Source organism: Tiliqua scincoides, chromosome 4 (genome assembly GCF_035046505.1).
Source record: "Tiliqua scincoides isolate rTilSci1 chromosome 4, rTilSci1.hap2, whole genome shotgun sequence".
Lineage (NCBI taxonomy): Eukaryota > Metazoa > Chordata > Lepidosauria > Squamata > Scincidae > Tiliqua > Tiliqua scincoides.
This window is the reverse complement of record NC_089824.1, coordinates 154,107,476-154,129,748: the sequence shown is the minus strand read 5'-3', so window position 1 is coordinate 154,129,748 and position 22,273 is coordinate 154,107,476. Positions and strand designations below refer to the sequence as shown.

At 43.2% G+C, this 22,273-nt stretch overlaps 1 protein-coding gene across 1 annotated transcript in view; it reads right to left on the bottom strand.

Moving 5' to 3' along the window:
* FYB2 (FYN binding protein 2) overlaps window positions 1–21,539 on the bottom strand; it is a 41,130-nt gene extending 19,591 nt beyond the window's left edge. Inside the window, exons 1-6 of the mRNA XM_066624604.1 lie at window positions 21,434–21,539; window positions 20,885–20,967; window positions 14,071–14,857; window positions 10,525–10,662; window positions 8,836–8,869; window positions 1,305–1,386 (exon numbers count right to left, since the gene is read on the bottom strand). Of these exons, the coding sequence (XP_066480701.1) occupies window positions 1,305–1,386; window positions 8,836–8,869; window positions 10,525–10,662; window positions 14,071–14,857; window positions 20,885–20,967; window positions 21,434–21,539 (1,230 nt within the window). The remainder of the gene's footprint in view (window positions 1–1,304; window positions 1,387–8,835; window positions 8,870–10,524; window positions 10,663–14,070; window positions 14,858–20,884; window positions 20,968–21,433) is intronic.
* Window positions 21,540–22,273: the final 734 nt, after the last annotated feature.

The window sequence follows — 22,273 nt, the reverse complement described above, 5'->3', positions numbered from 1 at the left end:
ATGATGGTGGCTGCAATTCTAATTCAAAACACATTCACTGCTATTTGTGGTCTCTCCATTTGTAGTAAATAAGAACACAACATAAGAGGAACCCAGCTAGATCAGGCCAGGACCCATCTAGACCAGCTTCCTGTATCTCAGAGTGGCCACCAGATGCCTCTGGGAGCATAGAAGACAACAAGATATTTGTATTCTGTAGTCCCCTGCATCTGGCATTCAGAAATTCCTGCTTCTAAAACCAGAAGGTTGCATTTAACCCATCACGGCTTGTAACCTGTGATGGATGTTTCCTCCATAAATCTGTCCAATCCCCTTTGTAATTGTAAACGTGCACACAGGCATGAGTCATTTCTGCAGGGCACCAAACTGCACATGCAGTGTCAAGGCATGGAGAAAGACTATTAATGGTATAGTGTGGGATAGCAGGGAGAGTCCAATACAACTCCTTAACTAAAGCAAGTTAATTCTGGTTAATGCCGAATCACCAATTGACTGGTGACACCACATACAGCACCTTTAGTTCCATGAGGAAAGAAAGATGGGCCATTAGTGGAATACAGTATCTATGCAAAAGGGGGAGCTTGCCACCATGATCTTAATCCCCCTGTCTGCACAAAGATCATCAGAACAATACCAGAGTGTATTTTAATGCTTCTAAGGAAATGGTCATGCACATTGCATTGTGTTAGTCCTTTGACAGGCCAAGATTGTTATAAGCCAGGATGTGGCAGGAAGAGCCCTGATGTATATAGCCTTGGTATAGCAAGCATTGTAACCCAATGTGTAATGACAGATACCTGTGTGCATAATTAGGAGTCATGTGACCTCAGGTAAAAGTGCTGAGTGGCAGAGGCTTAATGCAAGCTTATGGAAAAGTGGTGCAAAGCACCATGGAATTATCCATCACAAAATGAGGTCACCCCTGTTTGTGATTGGTGGGCTCTGGTATAAAAGGTGGCTGGTACAGTCACTGGGTGTGGGTTGTATGTGGTGGATGTCTATGGTGAAGTGCTGCTGGATTGGATACCAACTCAGATTGCTTATCTTTGCCCTGCCTTGCTGTATACCTGACCTTGGATTATTTGATGACTACTCTCCTGCCTGCTCCTTTACAATACATGCTTCTATACTCAAAGAGCCTGCTGTTTTTGTGGCTTTATTTGGGACTTGTTGCTTCCTGTGCTGCCCCACTACGCTGCTGTTCTGCTGTGCTGCCAAGGAGGCACATTCCATCCTCCCCTGCCAGCCCAACATATTGCTTCCTACTTAAAAAAAAATTTAAAAAATCATCTTTTTGAAAATACCTTGCCCATTTCATTAGCTTGTTGCTTCAGCACTTCATGATTCTGAAGCGGTCCTCTCTTCTGTACATCCTCTTTTTCAGAGCTTAAATGTTAACAGATAAAAACATGTTACGCTACATCATTATAACAAATATCATAACAGGTTTGGACCTGCATATTGCCAAAGGCCAGACAATGGCTCCCCTACATACCAACACAGGAAGTTATTCACAAGAGGCAGCCCATTACATCTATTTGTAAATTTGCTTGTCAGTGCAGCAAATCTTTTCAGAAAACAAATTAAGGAGAACATTCAACTACCTGTATGGTGGCTGATGAGCAACCTTACACAGATGGCTTGCCACCCTGGTGAGAAGTTTAACTACCAATATTATGGGGAATTTTTCTGGTGTACTGACCCAGATTTGTGCATGTTTGAAGGAATAATCACTTTGGAAAACCTGAGCTGGTTTTTGTAGGGTTACCAGTATGGCTAGGGCTACCCCATCCCATGAATGTCACATCCAGTAGTGAGTTGGGGGGTGGCAAACTGGTGAGGAATGGTCTGCTCAGAGCACCCCGGCTTGCAGCTCACTGGGCTATTCTCCAATCCATTCACACTTACTGAGAATGAGCAGGAAGAGGATCAGACAAGCTGTAGCTCCCTTCTTCGTCCCAGAGGTGCTAGAAGAAAATCACAAGAGCCTTGTGCTGCTGCTGCCTTGGCCAGCCAGCTGCTTGGCAAATCAGCCAAGCAGATAGGGAGAGGCAGAGCATAGCAGTCCCAGACCCAATCCTGTCCCCTTGCCTGCAGCTCTGGTGCAGCCTCCCTTTCTTTGCACCAATTCCATTTAAGGGGAAAAGGAGGCAGGCAAGGGGCAGAATTGCTACACTCTGCTTCTCCCCACCTTCCTGGCTGCTTTGCCGAGCAGCCAGATGGCCAAGGTGACAGTGGAGGCAGGTTAACTTCTGGTGAACCCAGAGCTTCTGCCAGGCCCAAGCATGTCATGACATACAAGGCTATTGTTTAGATTTGACTGTAATAAGGAAGACCAAGTATTGGGCCTGGAGAATCAAACCAGCTAAGAAGGAAGTTATTGAAAGAAAAATGCCTTGGTGAGGATAGGTCTCTGCCCACATCTCCTTTTTGGTTAAGCCACAGATCCAGGAAGACCCCTGGAAGAGGTAACTGAGGATAGGTAGAAGCCTGCCAAGTCAGTCCAGGAAGAGACATTGCTCTTGGCAGTTCCAGGCTTTCCCAGCTCTTACAGCTAAAGTTCACTGAGCACATTGTCAAGCCTGCTCTCAGAAGTGTGGCTTCCTCCCATATCCTATATTCAGTATAGGCAGACATGCCAGTATGTTTTCTATGGCCCTTGTTGACAGCTAGGGCCGCCCAGAATATCTAGATGCTCACTTGGTGGGAGGAAGAAAGTGACAGGTGGCAAATTACTGTACTACCATATTATCAGACTGACACACACACACACACACCCCTGAACTGACATCAGTAGCATCACAGGTGCTTTTCACCTATTGCTCACAGAAGCCTTAAAGAATGAACACTTCTTTCTCAGAGGCTAACGTGCTAAAAAATAAGAGTCTAGTCTCTAAAGACTGTCATTCTTCTTGGAGAACCTGTAAAAAGGTAATAATGGTCTGAACCATTTCCTGGAATGTCACCATGATCTGCACAGACATACCTGAAAGAGTCATTTTGAGAGATTTTATAATGCTTATTTGCAGCCAGTACATTCCACTTTAGTCTCCAAGGTCAAAACTCTGGCAGCTCAGCAACACTGATTATGCCCGCTTACTGTAGTGAGACAATAGGCCAGAGGCCCTGCCTTTTAAAAAAAGGTCTATTTTAGAGAGCCACAAATCTGTGACTTCTTAGTTCTCACTGAATTTTTCTCCTTAGCTAGGGTGCTTTGAGTAGTAGAATTCATTTTAATTTTTCATAGTACTCCAGATTTACTAGGATGAACTAGTTATTTGACAGAATGAGGATGGAATTCATTCTAGGTTTTAACAGAACTCCAGCACCCATCAAAATGCATCACTTGCTTTGATCTGCCTTCCTCATGTCAGCAGAATCCAAAAATGCTCACAATAAGGACACTTTCAAAAGGCAACTTCACAACAACACACTCATGTCCCAGAATGAAGCAGAGAATACCACACATCACAGGACACAATCAAAGTTAAGCCCTTGTACCTTTATCCTACTTATTTCAACAGAATATACATATTTAACTTGTTTATTCTGTGAGCATATAGTCGGCCTTCAGCATTCATGGGGGTTCCATTTCCGGAATGCCCACAGATGCTGAAACCAGTGGATAACTGAACCCACAGGTCTGGGCCTTCACCTGACCTCCCAGATGCAACCAGAAGCACCTTCCAGTTGCATCTGGGAGATTAGGTGAGGGCCCTCCATCGCAGGTTCAGGACCCACATTAAATCTGCAAGTTCCAAACCCACAGATAGAGAGCCCACCTGTATGTAGACCAACAGAGATTTACATAGACATCAACAGAATGTCCAATTCTAGACTGAAAGGAGGGGAGTACGCGCATACATGTGCAAGAGCAGAAGCACTAGGATTCTTGAATCAACCACAAGACTCTGCTATTGGTCTGCCAAGAAATTAGATGTTAAAGGTGACAGTGTCATAAAGACAAAATTATACGATCTTCTTGAATATGCTTCAGTCCCCCAAGTTCATGAACAGTTAAGTCTCTACTATGCGTTCATTTTGGCTGTAATCCTATACAATCCTTACTTAGGAGTAGGTAAGGATCACTAGACTCGATTTCCAAGTAGACAAGAATAGGATTGGGTAGTTTCATTTCTAAAACAGAAAAATCCAGTTGTTTTAGAAGCCTTAGTTTTCAAGAGACAAAGTGAAGTTCAAGGGGAAAAAAAGAAAAAAAAAACCTTACCTAGGAGTGGAAAACACGTTTTGTTTCTATGCAAAACAAAGAGAAGAAAGCGTTAGTTTTCACAAACTAAACAGAAAACAATCTAGCATTTGTCTTAAAGTAACATGCTTATCTAAATTCCAAACTTGATCTAGGACAGCAATGGTGAATCTTTGCTATAGCATGTCAAAAATAGCATGTCAAAAATGTCAAAAATTTGATAGCGTGTCAAAAATTTGGAAAATGCCCATATTGACTCTGCTGGTGTGTCACCCTCCCTCCTGAACTAAAGAGAAACAAATCTTTACATATTCATTGATAAAAAATACAGTCCAATCATGCATGATGCTATGTATTGTAAAGAAACATCAGTGAGAACACGTACCTTGATATCTTTCCTTTTTTCAGCCTTGGAAACTAAAATAAAGGGATTTTAAACCATTAGTACATTTTCTTTCCCCTATTATTATGCTGCTAGTGATAATTCATATTGCGTTTCAGTTCCAATGCTAGATTAGCCAAATGTTTCCACTTGGACTACTTTAGACTATGCAGGCAGCACTTTAGGGACAGTGTGATGCAAGAACTTAACCTGCCCTAGAATGTCTTTTTTATTTTAATGATTGCACATCCAGGACTGCTTACTCAAAATTCCAAGCAATAGTTGTATTGCTTGTATATCAATTCAGTTTATTGGCCACCGGCATTTAAAGTATAAAAATTAGTGGACTCGAAATGCCTGATAGTAAAAGTTTAACACATAACAACATGAACGCCTTCCATATAGGCACACAGATGAGATAAAAGGGAAAAATAGTAGAGGAAAAAACCAGAAGGATGGATTGAATACAAAAGAATAAGACATTATGGTAACCGTTGCATCAATGCAAGTGATTAAAAAAATTCCACATCCCGTACAGCAAAGAACTGTTCAGTTTTGCTTAGCAGGACAGACGTTATTTTCTTGAGAATGTGGGGGGAAAATATCTTGTGAGGTTAACTTTTTTGTTGCATGGGAGTGGCTACCTGCAACTACCAGCATCTACCAACATGCCCATATAGGATGCCTGAGTTTATAGAAGCTGTTGTAATGCAATGACTTGCAGACCAAGTGCAGAATCTGGACTTGGCCAATTCAAATCTCAACTTTGCCAGGAACTCACTGGGTAACCTTCAGCAAGCCGCTCTCCCTCTCAGCCTCTACTCTACAGTATCAACATTGTGTGTGCGATGAGCCCTATGCTCTCATAAAACATTAGACAAAATGAAAAGACTCACAAAGCGCCGTTTCCTGAATGGTGAATGCGCGAGTAGAACTTTCTGGCTGTTTTGGGTAGGATATGGTTTCATCATAAGTGCTTTGACCTTCAGTTGCAGTACTGGGAAGAATAAGGATGGCAAAACATTATTGTCTAGAACTGCCATGGAACAGGCAACAGTAGAACCACATGTCTGAGGAGATTCCATCCTTCAAGAAATTCAAAGTAGAGTACATGGTATGCCCAGTCAGTTTCTTATCAAGGTTTTGGCCATGAACAAACTAAGGGCACAATCTTAACCCACTTTCCTGCACCAACGTAAGGACAATGCAGCTCTGAGGTAAGGGAACAAACATTCCCTTACTTTGAGGAGTCCTCCATGAGTGCCACTCAACTGCAGGATGCAGCACATGTCCCATTCTGACAGCTATGCCAGTGCTGGAAAATGGGTTTAGATTGGGGCCTAATTCTCTTCAGACACAAACTTTATCAGGAGTTTTCAGACTATTCCTGGGCTCAGAACATTTGGAAGACAACCATCCAGTTCCCTTATGAGACTAGAAACCAGGCCTCACATCCAGAGACTGCACAGCTCCATATGTAAAGACCAAATACTAGGTAGTTAGAAGGAATTCCTGACACTGGGTGGGAGGCAAGTGCAGCAGGGACAGCAACAGCCCCATGAAGTGGTTTTGGATGCTTCTGTGGAGTTCAGGAAAGGAGTTAACCAACAATGACTACGGAGAATGGAAGCCTTGTCCTTTCCTAGGCTAACAGCTCAAACCTAGCCACCTTTCCAGCGCCAATGCAACCATGCCAAGAGCATGCATGCTGCTTTTGTGGGCAGGGGCAGTCTTGGAAGCCTCCTCAAGGTAAGGGAATATTTGTTCCTATACCTAGAGGCTGCGTTGGTGGTAGAAAGTTGGTCAGAATTGAGCTGTAAGGGTCTAAGCAGGTACAACTTCCTTCAACATGTGTTGTCAAGATCCATGTTAATTGAACACAACAGCAATCTATTTTTGATCATGCACAACGTAATAGCATTGTTCTTAACACACGCCAAGAGCTTCTTAAGGTGGTTACCCATCTGCCTTGAGGTAACAGCCCCAGACAGGTGTTATCTCACCAAGCTAAGAATGCTGTTGATTGATTCCTCCACAAGTCATTTCAGACACAGAATTTGACTGAAACCAACATCTAATACAGCACCAATGTGGAGACTGCTGTACACCAGGAAAGTCTTCCCCAGCGCAAAAGGCACTTACCATTCTGCTGGGGAGCCTCCAGTTCACAGCACTGATCTCTCACAAACTGCATTCATGCTTGCCACGTATGCCCAGAAATCTGGGTATAATGGGGTGACCGGTCCCAGAAGCGACTGGCCACAGCGCAGTTCAGGGGGGGAGGGGGGTTGGTGCCGTGAGCAGGAGGCTCCCCATGGAATGGTAAATTCTGTCCATGTGGGGTAGGGATTAGGCAGGGCATCAGATCCAGCCTGCAGGCCAGAGTCTGTTGTGCCCTGATCTAATCTAATAGATCCAAAAGAATGTAGCTCAGCCAGTTTATCAATGGACCAGCATGAACATTACAATGCCATGCTGGGTTATTAGATGCTAAGTAGGGTGATATAGTGCAAAAAACTAGTATCTTCAGCCTGATGCAGAGGGCACTTGCACTATACAGTACTATCTAATATCTACATCTTATAAAAGAAAAGGGCAATTTTGTTATCCAGTGCATAAACAGAAATAAATTCAGAAAAGCTGTCATTCTGCTTCTAGAAATCCTGACCAGCTGCTAAATATTCTCCTGGGGGTTCATACCTCTACCACCTGCATCATCGGTTTTAGACTCTCCTCTTTCATTCAAACTGGCTTCAGCTAGTTGCCCCAAATAATCAGATCTCTCCAACCTCAGTGAAGCTATGGGAAGCTCTTACAGCTAAGCCTCCTTTCCCCTAGTTTACTCACCAGCTTACGCATCTTGCTGACTTTATATGACAAGTCTTGATTTACATGGACACATCTGTTTATCACAGTACCAGATATCCAGCATGCACACACAAACAGAAGGAATGGTCCAAAAACATCAGCCATTCTCAAAGGCCTGTCTAAACAGAGGGCACCAGACAACAACATACATAGCTTAAGCGGGCACTTGCTGCATAAACATTAGCAAATGTGATCAAATGCCTCCTCATCTGCTGTCAGACAGAGATAACAATAAAATCAGCTCTCAGCACCTGCAGATTAGAACTCACCAGGGTATTTACAGGTACAATCCTCAAAGTATAGAGATTCAGAAATGTCAAGGCAGAGAAACAGAGGGGTGGGGGAAAGACTGCATGGGAGTCGAGCAAGCTTGTTTGGAGAGATGGGGGGCAGCACATCATTTGAAGGGGGGAAGACACCCCAAACATAATGCTGTGTTTACTGCAGGTTCAAAGGCTTTTCAGGAAGAGACAAAAGGAGGAGAGGCAGAACTGGGTTTGAAGCATTGTAGTGGCAAAGAAAAGTTTCTTTAGCCAGATTTCTGCAGTTTCTGTTCAGTGTTGCCTACTGAAGAGGCCACCTTGATTAGGAGGAAGATGCCAAGCCTTGAATTCATGCCATTTTGATTGAAACGTATGTAGGTACAAGCATGTGGATGGAGTAGTCGATGAGCAAAGCCGGTTTACTCCACGTATGATGTGGTTACTCAGCAGGAACCTGGAGCCACTTTGAGTATAGACAGTGTGCATGTTTCTATTTCACTGACTCTTGATCTTAATTACAATCCCCACATTCAGAGTTGCTGAACTATAGTTTCGAGTACATTTCTGAGACCACCCTCGATGCTTTTGTATAGCAAGTGTATTGGCTTTCACCGACGTCTCTCTGCAATGGTGGCATCAGGTCAGACACTGGCTGAGGACCATGAGCATTAGATGGCTCTTCTGGACAGGCCACTCCCTGAACATTGGGTATGCCCAATGTGTCAGCAAGGGATGGGGGTGCAATGGAGGACCCTGTTCAGGGCTTTTCCCATGACCCCCAGCAAACTGACGCTGCCATTGCTTCAGTGCAGTCATCCAACCTTCCAGTGTGGGAGCAGCTAGGAGGCTATTACTTATGCACATGATATGCTTGGAGTCTACATAGTTGTAGAGCAGGGCTTGTTCCTTCAGACCTCCATTTTCAAGGTCTTCCTCCAGGGAGCCAACAGCACTTACACTTAACCTGCATGAGTAGGTATATCCTGCTGGGGGGAAAAACCAGCACCTGAGTCAAGTAGGCTACAGAGTGGGAGTGAAGACCAGACAGGAGAAATACATCAATCATTCCTTGGTGCTGAAATACAGGTCACTGTAGCAGCAAGAAGCGCACTTACTTTTCAGGAGTCATGTACACATCATCCTCAGCACCTGAAACAAAGTGTTATAATGTCATGCAATGTATGAAGTAAAGGAAACAAAACATAACTACAATCACACTGTGTGCCAGAATGTGAAACTCAGCAGTGCAATGTTTAGGTGCTTCCTTTCCTTTATCCTAGCAATGATTTCAAAAGGCCTGGATTTTGAGCAAGTATGTTACAGGTCTTCTCTTAGACCAAAAGGGGAGCGAGTTCTCTACGAAAAAGAGCCAGGTAGTAATTTCATAATGAAGATGTTTAAAAAGTGTGTAGCATTTACTGGCCTTTTAAAGCTGCAAGTCTTGCTATCCATTATCTCCGAGGTTCACAGTGCCCAGAGATACATGCAAACACACAACTCCATCTCACATCAGTGCAATTTTTCATGAATGCCTTGATAACATCTGCAGCAATTTTATTAGCTATACTTGGAAACTAAAGCTACAGTCATAAAAGTAGCCTCTCATTCATTCCATTCGCCCTGATGCATTTACTTACAGTGGATTTAACCACCAATCCAAAAACAGTTATGTATGCTTTCAGATAGCATACCAGCTGAATTTCAGATTAGCGTATTATTTAGGCATATTATTTTGTACTATTTAATACTATTAAAGTACTATTTAAGGTGTCTGTTTCCTTGAATATATTTTGAATTGGAATCCAGACCATTTGGAATCCATGTCTCCCAATGGATTCGATTTAAACCTTAGGATCTCTAGGTTTTCTGGATGTGCTGTAAAAATGTGAGGACCTCCAAGTTCTTTAGATTTTCACATCACAAAAAAAATCATGCCTGCCACCAAGTCAAGGCATGCGAGTTGTTGATCCAGTTTGCTGTATAGAGTTTACAGAATGGTCCAAGGCTAGCCAGAACATTGTCATTCATGTCATTGCCTTAAAGTGAAGTTTATACACCTCTAAACACTTCAGCGATCCAAACATCTTTGTAAACAATGGCCCCGGTCATCCCAACTACTTCCAAAACTGAGAAGTGCAGTGATCAGCCATCTCTATTATAAATGCATATTATCCTCCTTCCCACTTGATTGTTGCATTGGAAACGTCCTTTTACCAGTCAGGTCATAGTACACATAGTTGCTCTAAATGGTTGTGGCTTTCCAAGTCAGAAGTGTGTCGCCCCCCCCCCCCCACCCAGCCTAGAGTTCCCAGGAATTGCATCCAAGACTTTCTGCAGGCAGTGCTTATGCTGTACTACTAAGCCCAGACTGAACTATAAACCTTCAGCGACATTAGTCTTTCATTATAGATCATTCATTGAAAAACGTTTTGACCTTTAAAGAGAGTCAAGTTATTTTACAACCGTTACCATTAGATAATTTTCTCAATTATCGGAGTTAGTATGCCTTCAAGTATGTGAGCTTATCTCAGACATTGATGTGAAAGCAGCCTGCAATTACAGTCAATTTCTGCTTATTAGTGCATTCTTACAGCCAGTACTTACCTTACCAGAGCAACATGGGATATGATCATAAGATAAGGAATAACAGCAGCACCTTGCCTAACATAAGAACAGGCAACATGGTCTCCATCTAAAATGTGTTGCCAATGTTACTGCTTTTCACAGTTTTGATTGGCAATGATCTCAACTTCTTGTCGGTACTTAGCATTATTAATCAACAACAAAAGTAATAAATGTCTTACCTGGAGAATTCTGTTGGAAAATGCTGAGATCTACTTTAGGAGGCCTTGGTGGTTTCTTTGGAGGTGGACCAAGTGATACAGCAGAAGGAAGTAATTTGGTTTTTGGAAGCTTGATCTCATCGACATAATGATGCATTTCTGTGTCCAAATGAAGACAAGATCTTAATGCTTTTTGGGGGGGTCTGGATGGAATCCATGTTGGAAAATGCAAACATTAGAAGTTAGTTGCCTTCTGTTGAACCACCTCAGTGCTCTCTTCTATGCCAACTAGTAGTAGTACCTGGGGAGTTTCAGACAGGGATCTTTCGCAGTCCTACCTGGAGATGTCAGGAATTGAGCCAGAGACCTTTTGCTTGCAGAACAGGTGCTCAGTCACTGAAATATAACCCTTGTAGCCCAAACCAGGATTACAGTTATGACCCTTTTTATGGCAGAGTCATATGCCCATTTTTAAATGAAGAAATTAGCATACACTGGCATTGTTAATGTGGGGCTCATCTTATGAGCACCTGTGCAACCAGGGCTAGCCCATCCATGACACCAAGTGAAGCTGTCACCTCAGGTAGCAGATTGGAGGGGGATGCACATATCTGTTCACCTAATTGCCTCCACAGCTCCCACCTCTCCTTTCACTTCCTGATTGGGAAGGAAGGAAGAGGGGAACAGAGAGGAAGAGGAAATGTGAAGGGGAGGAGAGTGCCAAGCAAGAACATTGGAGAGTGGGAGTAGCAGAGGTTGGCACATCGCTGAGTAATGGGGCAGCATTTGGCATTCTGCCTCCCCAAGTCTTGGGCCAGCCAGTCTTGAAAGGGATTTCCCATAACAGGGTTATGTTATGTATCTTGGATGTATGGATGACCATTCATGAGATTCTCTCCCAGTAGTATACGAAATTAAAAGAAAAGATTAATCAAACCTATCACTAGTACAAGGGTTCTACTATATTTTTGTAGTTGTCCATCAGAACATGACTAACACAAATGTTAAGAGCCAGGATGATCTAGTTTAGGGGTGTGCAAACTTTTAAGCAGGAGGGCCACATCATCTCTCTAACACTGTATTGGGGGTTGGGAAGTTAATTAAAATTTAAAATGTGAATAAATTTACATAGATTTACATAAATGAATATCTGAGCTTATATGAATGAATGAAGGTCTTGAGATAGCTCAAGGCCTATAAAAGACCTTGCGCAAAGTAAGGCTGGCCTTTCCTTTGCTGCCACTGCTGCTTTGTAGACATGAAACAGCAAGCAGCGGAGGGAGTCCTTGGCCTACAGTTCATGCAAGAGGTCAAACAGTCAGCCCTTGCGCTGAGAGTAGTTGTGTAGGGCCAGCGTGTGCTCCAGCAAGTCTTTGGAGGGCCAGAGGCTCACTAGAGACTGAGGGCCCCCTGAGGGCCACAAATGGCCCTGGGCTGGGGTTTGGGCACCCCTGGTCGAGTGGTTTGGGAGTTGGACTTAGACCTAGACCTGGAAGATCCAAGTTCAAATCCCTGCTTAGCCATGAAGCTTCCTGGGTGACCTTGGGCCAGTCACCATTTCTCAGTCTCACATACCTTACAGAGTTGTTGTGTGGAAAAAAAAGGAACAATGTATACCACCCTGAGCTCTTTGGAGAAGGGTGGTATAAGAATCTGAAATCAAATAATCCAGCAGGCAAAAGTCACTGCAGGCTTTGTTACTGCCTCTTTCATACAAGCTCAACATAGGGAGACCCAGATCTCCAAATTGCTTTCTGTGAGCCAACTTTAACTAATACATATATGTTGGCATTTGCATGTAGATAATTGACTTTTCACTGCCACTCTCCCTTACAGCAGTGTTTTAAACTAAGCCCATTGGGAAGAGTCCTTCTGCATGCTATAAAGCTAAAAGCTCCATGAAGCTAGCCAAGGCTTCTGAAACATCCACCTAATCTCATTAGTTACCTGCATTTCACTGTAAATTGGTAATGCAGCAGTTTAATGTTAAGTTCCTGTAAGGCAGTTTTTTCCAGTAAAGACAAAAAACAAAGATTACATCTTTTTTCCCCTCCCATGTTTGGCACCAGTCCTGGGTTTTGTAAAGAAATGGGATTAAAGGAACCCCATTAAACCAGGAACTTCCTGGTTGCAAGTTCCTTTTAGTCTCAAAAAGCAATGCAAAGATTTGTTTCAGCAGCACCTCCCTACTCCAAGCACTATGTGTTGGTCTGAAGATTCATGATACTTTTACTCTGCAGTTTCCATGACAGCAGACAAATTTCTTAATATTTATGAAGAATGCCATTTGATTAGTAGCTCGGTACATTCACTTCAGGGCTTATGCCAAATGATAGCAGCAACAAATACAGCCAGCACATCTACCATTTGTATGGAATACCTCCGAGTATCAATGTATTGTTACCAGAATAAGAGGGTCAGTTGATCATTTCCCAGATCCATCAATTTCCAATTGATCCGTCAATTAATGAAGCGAATACCAGTTAAAATAGCCTCAAAGCGTACAGTCACCTAGCATGCCTTCCTGTGTGAACCCTTTTCACAGCTACAAATGAAGCAGCAATTTTGAAATCTTGCCAAATTGTCAAGTGTTTCCCCATTTAAGTGATTTATATCCCACCTTTCCCTCCAAATATATGGGGAGCTCAAGGCGGCTCCTTTTGAATAGCACAGCTGGATAACTACTCTTTAAAAAATATTTTTTAATGTGTTTTCCAACACATTTCGTGTCTGCCAGTTTTAGACAGAAGCCATCCAAATACTTTTCACTGAAGTTCAGAAAAATTTCAGAAACAAAAGCAAGCTTCCTACCTGATCCTGACATCTGGCTGTTTTCTTGTAGTTAGCTCTCATTTATTGTATCCCTATATGGTTGGCAACCTTCAGTCTCAAAAGACTATGGTATAAGCCAGGGGTGCCCAAACCCCAGCCCTGGGGCCACTTGTGGCCCTCAAGGCCTCTCAATGAGGCCCTCAAGAAGCCCCCAGTCTCCAATGAGCCTCTGGCCCTCTGGAGATTTGTTGGAGCCCACGCTGGCCCAATACAACTGCTCTCAGCGTGAATGTGACTGTTTGACCTCTCATGTGAGCTGTGGGATGAGGGCTCCTTCCACTGCTTGCTGTTTCACAACTGTAATGCAGTAGGGGCAGCAAAGGAAAGACCAGCCTTGCTTTGCGCAAGGCCTTTTATAGGCCTTGAGCTATTGCAAGACCTTCATTCATTCATATAAGTTCATCTTTAATATATTCATTTATGTAAACTTATGTAAATTCAAACTTTAAATGTAAATTAATTCTTCCCCCCCCCCGACCCCCGACACAGTGTCAGAGAGGTGATGTGGCCCTCCTGCCAAAAACTTTGGACACCCCTGGTATAAGCCTACAGCACCTGGTATTCCCAGGCAGTCTCCCATCCAAGTACTAACCAAGCCTGACCATGCTTAGCTTCCAAGATCAGACGAGATCGGGCATGCGCAGGGTATCCCTAGTACCCATATAGAGCAAAATCATGGCTGATTATGCCACAGTGAGATTATGCAATAGTATGCATTAAAAGGAAGGGATTTACCATTTGAACACTGAACATTTTTGCTTTGCCTATCCAAGGAATAAGTATTCAAGGAGGAACTGGTATCCTTAGGTGCTCCATGGTCCATAATCTGTAGGCTCACTGGCCTTCTTGGTGGAATAGGTGGAGAGGTTGTAGGGGATGAAGCAGGTTCACTGTGTTGGCTGGGAGGATTCTTTGGTGTGGCAAAGATCAATGATTGCTCCTCTTCAACAGTTTTTGCTTTAGCCTGTGCAATAACTGCAACATTTGAGGGTCTTGACTGCCCATGACATGTTGTCCTATTTGCACACGGCAGTGGTACCATAGAACCATTGAGATCATTCTGAGAGGAAGTGCTTTTCCAAATGTGCAGAGTCTGATGGAAAGAATTATTTGCCACTGCAGTTTCTTGTGGGTAGAAGCAAGATTTGGGGCGCTGATTTTGTGGCTCTACGCCAAGTGCTGTTCCTTGAGCAAGAGTCTCTGGAAAGTTTTTTTTAGATTCATTTTTGTTCCTTTCAGGCAGTTCACGAATCTTGACCCTTGGCAACACCACAGGCTTCACATGCATTATCGTTTCAGATTTCAGCAATACACAAGGAGCCGGCTCAGTCTTTTGCTCAAGGTTTGGAACCTTCACTTGGTGAAAGAGATGTTGTTTGGAAGTGGATGTAGAACTGCCCCCAGTACTCTGTTGTGGGATTATTTGTGCAGAGGGTTTTTTCTGAGGTTGCAGCAATGCATTGGAAAAGGTGGAATTATTTTGAAACATTGCCCGAAGTGCTTTGAAGTCTCCAGCTCCTTCCTAAAATAGCCAAGGAGAGGCAATAGGTAATTGTTATTTTAATGTTGCATTTCTTAGCCAATTATCCATTAATTGAGGGAACCGCCCAGAATGGTCTAGTTCCTGGAGTGAAACTGACTCCATTTCCCAGAGATCCATCAATAAATTACATAATGAGAACTAAAGAGGGGAACAGAACTAAGGTTGAGTTCTAACAAAGAGGGGGAAAGGTGGGAAGAGGGAGAAGAAGGAAGACATCATGAAAAGGGATCTTGTTTAGGAGGACCCTTGATGGCCAATAGCCACACCCCCAGTAGAATCTTTCGTTAGCCTGAACATACAGTAGTACATGATCTTACATTACATTGATATTATTGTTAACTGCTTCTACTATAAAACCTAGTACAAGCTGTAATGTAAACTATGGGAACATTATCCAGTTGTATCCCTGAAGACATCTCTATCACTGGACTTCTTTGATGTTCTCCTGTCATTTCATGCACCCACTTACATTAAAAATTCTCAGCCTCTTAGTGCCAACAACTCCTTTCTTAAGGCTCTGTCTACATGTACGACAATACAAATTTCCTGTGCCTTGGGTTTCCTGTCATGTCCAACCTTTGTTTTTATATAAGAAATGTGCATTTTTTCACCTCCCAACCATAATTTCAGAGGCAGCTCACACATGAACAACAGTTAGCACAATAGGATTTATCCAAAGAAAGTTAGCCATGACCAAGTCTCATAGAAATTAATGGGACTTAAAGATTAGTCAAAAGTGTATCATTGATTTTCTGGTGCCTAGACATGACTTGGAGACAATATCACAACAACCACAAATTTAAAAGGAACATTAAAAAATTTCTACCCTTGCCTTCTTCTGGTTATCTTCAATTACCATTTGCTTTGTCAATTCCAATTCCCTTGAATTAAAAAGGCTTCTTGACAACCACTTCATAATCACAAAATCAAGGAAGCCATGGGCAGGTTTCCAGTGATGGGAGCATTTGACAGTACTTCTGAACATCTTGAAAAGCAGAGACACATGAGACACCCTGATTGTGGCATGAGCTGATCAGGCAAAATTTGCCCTTCTCTCTCATAACTGCTTTTGTGCAAAGGTGGCTTGGGATTCACCAACCTGCGGGGCTAGGATTGCTTAACACCGTTTCCAATTAAGGGATGTGTCAGAGCTAGGGAGCCTAAAACATAAAAAGATACAGCAAGCCACCTAGTATCTCATCGTGCCACAGCAGAGTTATGCCATGTAGGCAATTTCAGAATGTGACATTGGAAGAAAATCCCACAGTTTATGGTACAGCACTTGGCGATGACTCTTGTGGAAGTACATTCATGTATCATGCATGGCCTCATGTTTTTAGCATGCTGATGAACATATAATACTGCCATGGTGAATCCATATAGCTACCACTCTCTGTTTTTAACTTCCCTTCCGTGTACTACTTGGGAAATGCCAGGGATTGAACCTGGGACTTTGTGCAAGAAGAGCAGGTGCTCTCCAAGGGGCACATTTGAGTCATATGAGGAAAGCCAGTCAAGCAGATCAACCCTGTGTAAAGAACCAAGTTATTCTGACATTGCTGGTCAAATGAGGAAGGTAGGTGGAAAAAGATAACCTTGGACAGAACTTCCATTAAGCCGGGGGGAGAAAGTCACTGATCTTTTAATGAGAAGACAACACAGCTAGGCATTGTCTCAAGTTTTATTGAATTTTGTGTAATTGCGTCCAACTTATTAAATACCAAACAGTTGCTCCTGAATAACCCTTTTCAGGCAACTTCATTATTTTCACATTACACAGTGTGATGTAAAGCACCTAGGAGATATTTCAATTGCTCTGATTGTACTGGTGCAGCCAGCTGTACGATGCAGCCCACTATGCTATAGTCTAGTCTAAACTGGAGTGTATATGCAATTAACATCTCCATAAAGAGAAGATAAAACCAAACCTTCTAATCTTCATCCAAAACATCACACAGAGTTATGACTACAGTCAGTGGAAGCCAAGACTAAATAGAAAGCCATTGTTTCTGCAGCGTGGGCATAATATCAGTCTGCATACTTGAAAATCTGCTCCGATGCATAGCACTGTTTACAGTGCTTTATTGCAAACCAGGTGCTTCTTTTATGACTGCATTTCTCACCATGGCTGTGCACAGAGAGAAGACTATGAAAGAAGGAACCTTTCTCCAACTTGCTATCCCTGGACTAAATCTGAGATTTCTTTCTTCAGTTAACTAGAGCCTTGTGATTTTGTGCATTAAAGCACAGTTGAAATTATTGAGTTGAACCCTGGAGAGCTTTTCCTGTTTTTCAAAAGGACTCCACAAGAGCTATTGCCTCCTCTTGTAGTGCATCCATGAGCCTGCTGTGACACGAAGCTCCTTGATGCTGGGAGTATGAAGCATTTGGCTGTTTCCATGGAAGCGCTGCCATTATGGGCAACATGTTGCCACTGGTAGCATTTAAATGCCATTTGTGGTGTCCCCCCCCCCTTTTTTTTTTTACTATTTATACCAGAAAATACATTCATTCTTTCACAGTTCATCTACACAGATAATAGCCCCCTCAAGTCTTATTCTCTATTCATCTGTTTTAATCTTCTATTTTTCCTATTTATTTGATTTGATCTGATGGACCCAATGCAACATGAGGCACTGGGGCAGGGGTCAAGGCAGACAGCAGATAGGACAACAAAGAAGCACTGGGGTTGCCACCACCTGTCAGTGGGAGGTGAAAAGACCACTGCTCAGCCTTAGTCCTGTCTTGAGGAAAAAAAAATAGAGAAGACAAGAAGAAGGGATAACTTCTTGAGTGGAGGAAAGAGAAACTTGGGAACGGCCAGGCTGTGAAGACTGTAGCTGCCCCTAGTAGTCACAGTTCACACTCCCCACTCATGTGAAAAAGATAGCCGTCAGCGTAAGACAAGCCAGAAACAAAGACACAAGGCAGACCCAGTCCTTGGGTTGCTTTGACTAAAGGCCATACCTTAATATAGAATCTGTATTATAATATTGCTTATAGTCCCGTCCCCCCCCATTACAAAAAAATGTACTTGATCCGTGTTCTAAGTCTGGCACTGACATCAGCAACCAGGGTCTCTATGCCCCAAAATATTGTCTTGTTTTTGGTAGATGTTATAGCACAGATTTTAATAATAATAATAATAATACCACCAAAAATTTGTATGGGGCTTTCTGAGTGTGCAAAGCACTTCGCATATTTCCTGAGGTGATCCTTGCCACAGCCCTGTAAAATAAATATTATTCCCATTTTGCAGTGGGCAGGGGCTGAGGAGTGGCTGAGGAAAGGCCACCTAGTGGGAATTTCACAGCTGAGGTGAGAGTCAAACCAGAAAAGTCTTGATTTGCAGTTCTTAGGCACACTTACCTAGAAGTACGTTCTGTTGAACACCATGGGACGTACCTCCAAGTAGATATGCATAGGATTGAGCTTCTAGCCCCTGTTGTACAACAGTTCTCATTATAGCACAGATTTTTGAAAACTAAGTTATCTCCCTCATGAAATTAAATTTTTTTTTTTAAAAAAGCATGAATGAGTCATCCTCCCCCCACCCCCCATCCCCACTAGCCTGGCACTCCTTGGTCTTTAAGAAAAACATTTAAAAATGAAGTTACGTAAGCAATGTTTTATGGTTTAGAAAGTTCTGAAGGATATGTTTTAAAGTAGGAAAAGATGTTTCTGTATTGCTAAAACCTACTAATTAAATGTTTAATGTTAATCCCCCCCAATACTCTAGCTAATGCTTCAAAATAGAAGTTAAATAAAGAGCTTCTTCATCCATTCAGGGGACTTCACAAGGTAAATACAAATTCTAGAGGAAGGAAACCAAGGGCAATGACATTCCACAGGTGACCCAACATAAAAGTAATTAAATATTTTGTTCTTAATTACTGTGAGGAAGAGAAAGTGTCCAGGAATGGGTTCATCCAGAACTGGCAAAACCCAAAAACAATATTTGCTGATTCTGTCTCACAACTTTCTAGTACAGGTGCAAAATGACAGGCACCATAAGCCATGAGGGAATCCAGGCAATTTGTTATTAGAGCTGAGCAAGAAAACTCTTTGAGTTTGGGAGCACTGAGGCTAAATGTGCTACAGTGAAGTATTCATAGCAAGTCAAAGAGCTGTAGGCATAATTCACAGGGGCAACAACAAGGGGGGGAAGTGTGAAGAAGGATCTACTATGGAAGTAGCTATTATTTTAAAGCAGGGAGCTTTAGTCTGACAAAATCTCAGGTTCTCTCTCTCAACTGTACATTCAAATAAATCATTATCCAGCTAGGAAAAGAAAGTTTGCAGAGATAAGATGTATCAGCAGGGCATAAAGCAATAAACAGCTAGGCTTGTTTATCCTGGAACAAGTTCCCAGATAGATACTATGAGAAGCTCAAATCAGATCCCTTCATTCAATAAAGTTGCCCAGGTCATATTTTTTGGCACTGTCCCCGCTCTTCAAAGAGCTTTGGCAAGAAGTTTCTTTCTGTTTCCTCTTTCGACCCATGACCAGCTTTGCAAAGTTGAAGAGGAACACGGCAAGTTTAATCAAGATAGAACTCTAACCCGCGCAGCAGCACAACTCACTGGAATGTTGCCACGTGCGTCAGGTACCTGGTGTACAATGTTTGATGGTACAATAGCCAGGAAGTAGCAGCAGGTTTGCCCTGCAAAGCCATCCACCACTCCTCAAAAGGATTACCCAGGGCATGTCACAACGAAAATAAAGACAGTGAGAAAACAGGGCTCCTAAACTAAGGACATTCGAGGACTAGAGTGCTCGCATTCCGTTTGGTTGTGTTGCAATGAAACAAGCTCATTTGGCCCTCAATGCTTTGATATACATACATAAGACCTTTATCGGCATAGATAATGCTTTGACATAACCCATGGCAGGTTCAGTCTTAGCATTAGAAGCTCTAAGCATACACTTAGACCAGTGGTTCTCACACATTTGGCACCCAGTCCCACTGGGACAGAATGAGAATCTGTCGGGACCCAACGGTAGTGATGTCATTACCAGTAGTGACATCATCAAGGAGGAAAATTTTTAACTATCTTAGGCTGCAATCCTACCCACACTTACCCAGGAGTAAGTTTCCTTCACTATCTTTGTTAAAAGAGTATACATAGTAGTTTGTTAAAGTACAGGTCTATAACATTTCCCCCAATGCAATCACATATCATGGCAGCAACAAGTCTAATATATTAAAAATAAAATATTGAAATGAATGGGGACCCACCTAAAATTGTCTCGCGACCCACCTAGTGGGTCCCGACCCACAGTTGGAGACACAGTGCCTTAGACACATAGAAATTGCCCATTTTTTTTAAGCAGTAAGGGGAGTTACCATAAACATATTTTTCCATGTTCACTTCACAAGTCTAGGGTTAACAGGGGGTCAGGCAAAGCCTATGCGAGCTTCCCCTCACTATAGCACCATAGAGGTAATGCCAGGTGTTGCTTTTTTTCCTTTGACAGGAAAAAAAGCACAGCCCCACAGGATCAACACAACAAGTCTCATTAAATGAATGGTAGGAAGCTCAAGCCTAAAAGCACTGTCCCTCTCTATGCAGTAAATTCTCCCAAAGTTAAATCAACAGCTTCCTGTTCACTGCAGCGATCCATGAAAAGTCACAAGCGGCACAGCCAGAAGCCTGAGAATTGTTTGAACAGCAGGTAAGAAATGCTCTTGTTAGAGGTCCCACAAAGGCAACCAGCAGCAGTGTAGCAATAGTGAATATAGTTACCATTTCCACAGGTATTCCCTTGCTGTTATACTTCCTTTTGAAATAGCTCAGCTTTGTAGCCCATTTGGGCAGTGCGTCCTCCCAGCAGAGTTGCTTTTTCAGACCCAGAGTTACTTCCTCCCTTTGCTGGCAGCTCACAGTAATCAGACAGCCAGAGCCAGTACCCTTAAGGTGGAGCATATGCAGAAGAAACTCACCTGAGCTAACGGACCTGGCTCCTCCCTCCCCAAATCCTCAGGGTGTAAGAAAGCAGATTACCTTCACCTGCAAACAGATCTGCCCCTTTGTTACACAAGAAGCAGGCATTCCCACTGAGGAAGCACCAGCCCTAAGAATCTGTCCTGCAAAGGTGTGTACAATGTAGTTACACAGCAGTTGCATTATAAAAATGTGCATATGGATTCTTTAGTTTGAAGAAACCATGCTGCAGCCAAAATTAAGCTCTTTTCAGAATCACTGATGTCATGTTAAGCATGACAGGGACAGCCCGATCCGATCCTCTGCCATTCTACAGCATGCAGCTCTGCCAACAGAGCATGTTTGGGGGAGGTTCAGGATGGGGATGCCAACAGAGCACGTGCTGCATGCTGTGGTGGTGCAACCAGAGAGCTAGTGAAACATAACTTCCAAGTAGACTGCCTGATCACCTGTGGGTTTCCTCAGACCCACACCAGCTACATAGCTGGCATAAGTCCAAGGAGAGGAAGGGGGTGGGGTGGGTTGGAAGTGAGTGCTTTGCTGCTGAGATCCATTCCCTCCAGCTTGCTCCCTGCTCTTCCCCATCCTGAACCTCCCCGAACCACCTACCTCTAGCATTCTGGAGCTGGGGAAGCTCAAAGAGACACAAAGTTTCTTCAGGTGCCTGAATGCTGGTGTAAAGCAGCCCCTCCTCCACCCCTTCAGAGACAGTCATGACTGCAAAAGCAAGAGGAATGCCTGTGCCACCCACAAACCACCCCCTCCACCACCATGAATTGTCACACCTCTACTGCACATGATGGTTGGCAACCTTCAGTCTCGAAAGACTATGGCAGGGGTGCCCAAACCCCAGCCCGGGGGCCACTTGCGGCCCTCAAGGCCTCTCAATGCGGCCCTCAGGGAGCCCCCAGTCTCCAATGAGCCTCTGGCCCTCTGGAGATTTGTTGAAGCCTGCACTGGCCCAACGCAACTTCTCTCAGCGTGAGGGCGACTGTTTGACTTCTTGTGTGAGCTGTGGAATGAGAGCTCCCTTCACTGCTTGCTCTTTCACACCTGTGACACAGCAGCGACAGCAAAGGAAAGGCCAGCCTTGCTTTGTACAAGGCCTTTTATAGGCATTGAGCTATTGCAAGACCTTCATTCATTCATATAAGTTCATCTTTAATATATTCATTTATGTAAACTTATGTAAATTTATTCAAATTTTAAATGTAAATTAATTCTCCCCCCCCCCCCCCCGTGTCAGAGAGGTGATGTGGCCCTCTTGCCAAAAACTTTGGACACCCCTGGACTATGGTATAAGCCTACAGGTATTCCCAAGCAGTCTCCCATCCAAGTACTAACCAGACCTGACCCTGCTTAGCTTCCAACATTTGCACTGTCACTGGGCCATTTACAATAGTGGATCAATAAATTCAGGCTGTAACCATCTCACACTGAAAGTGCCTT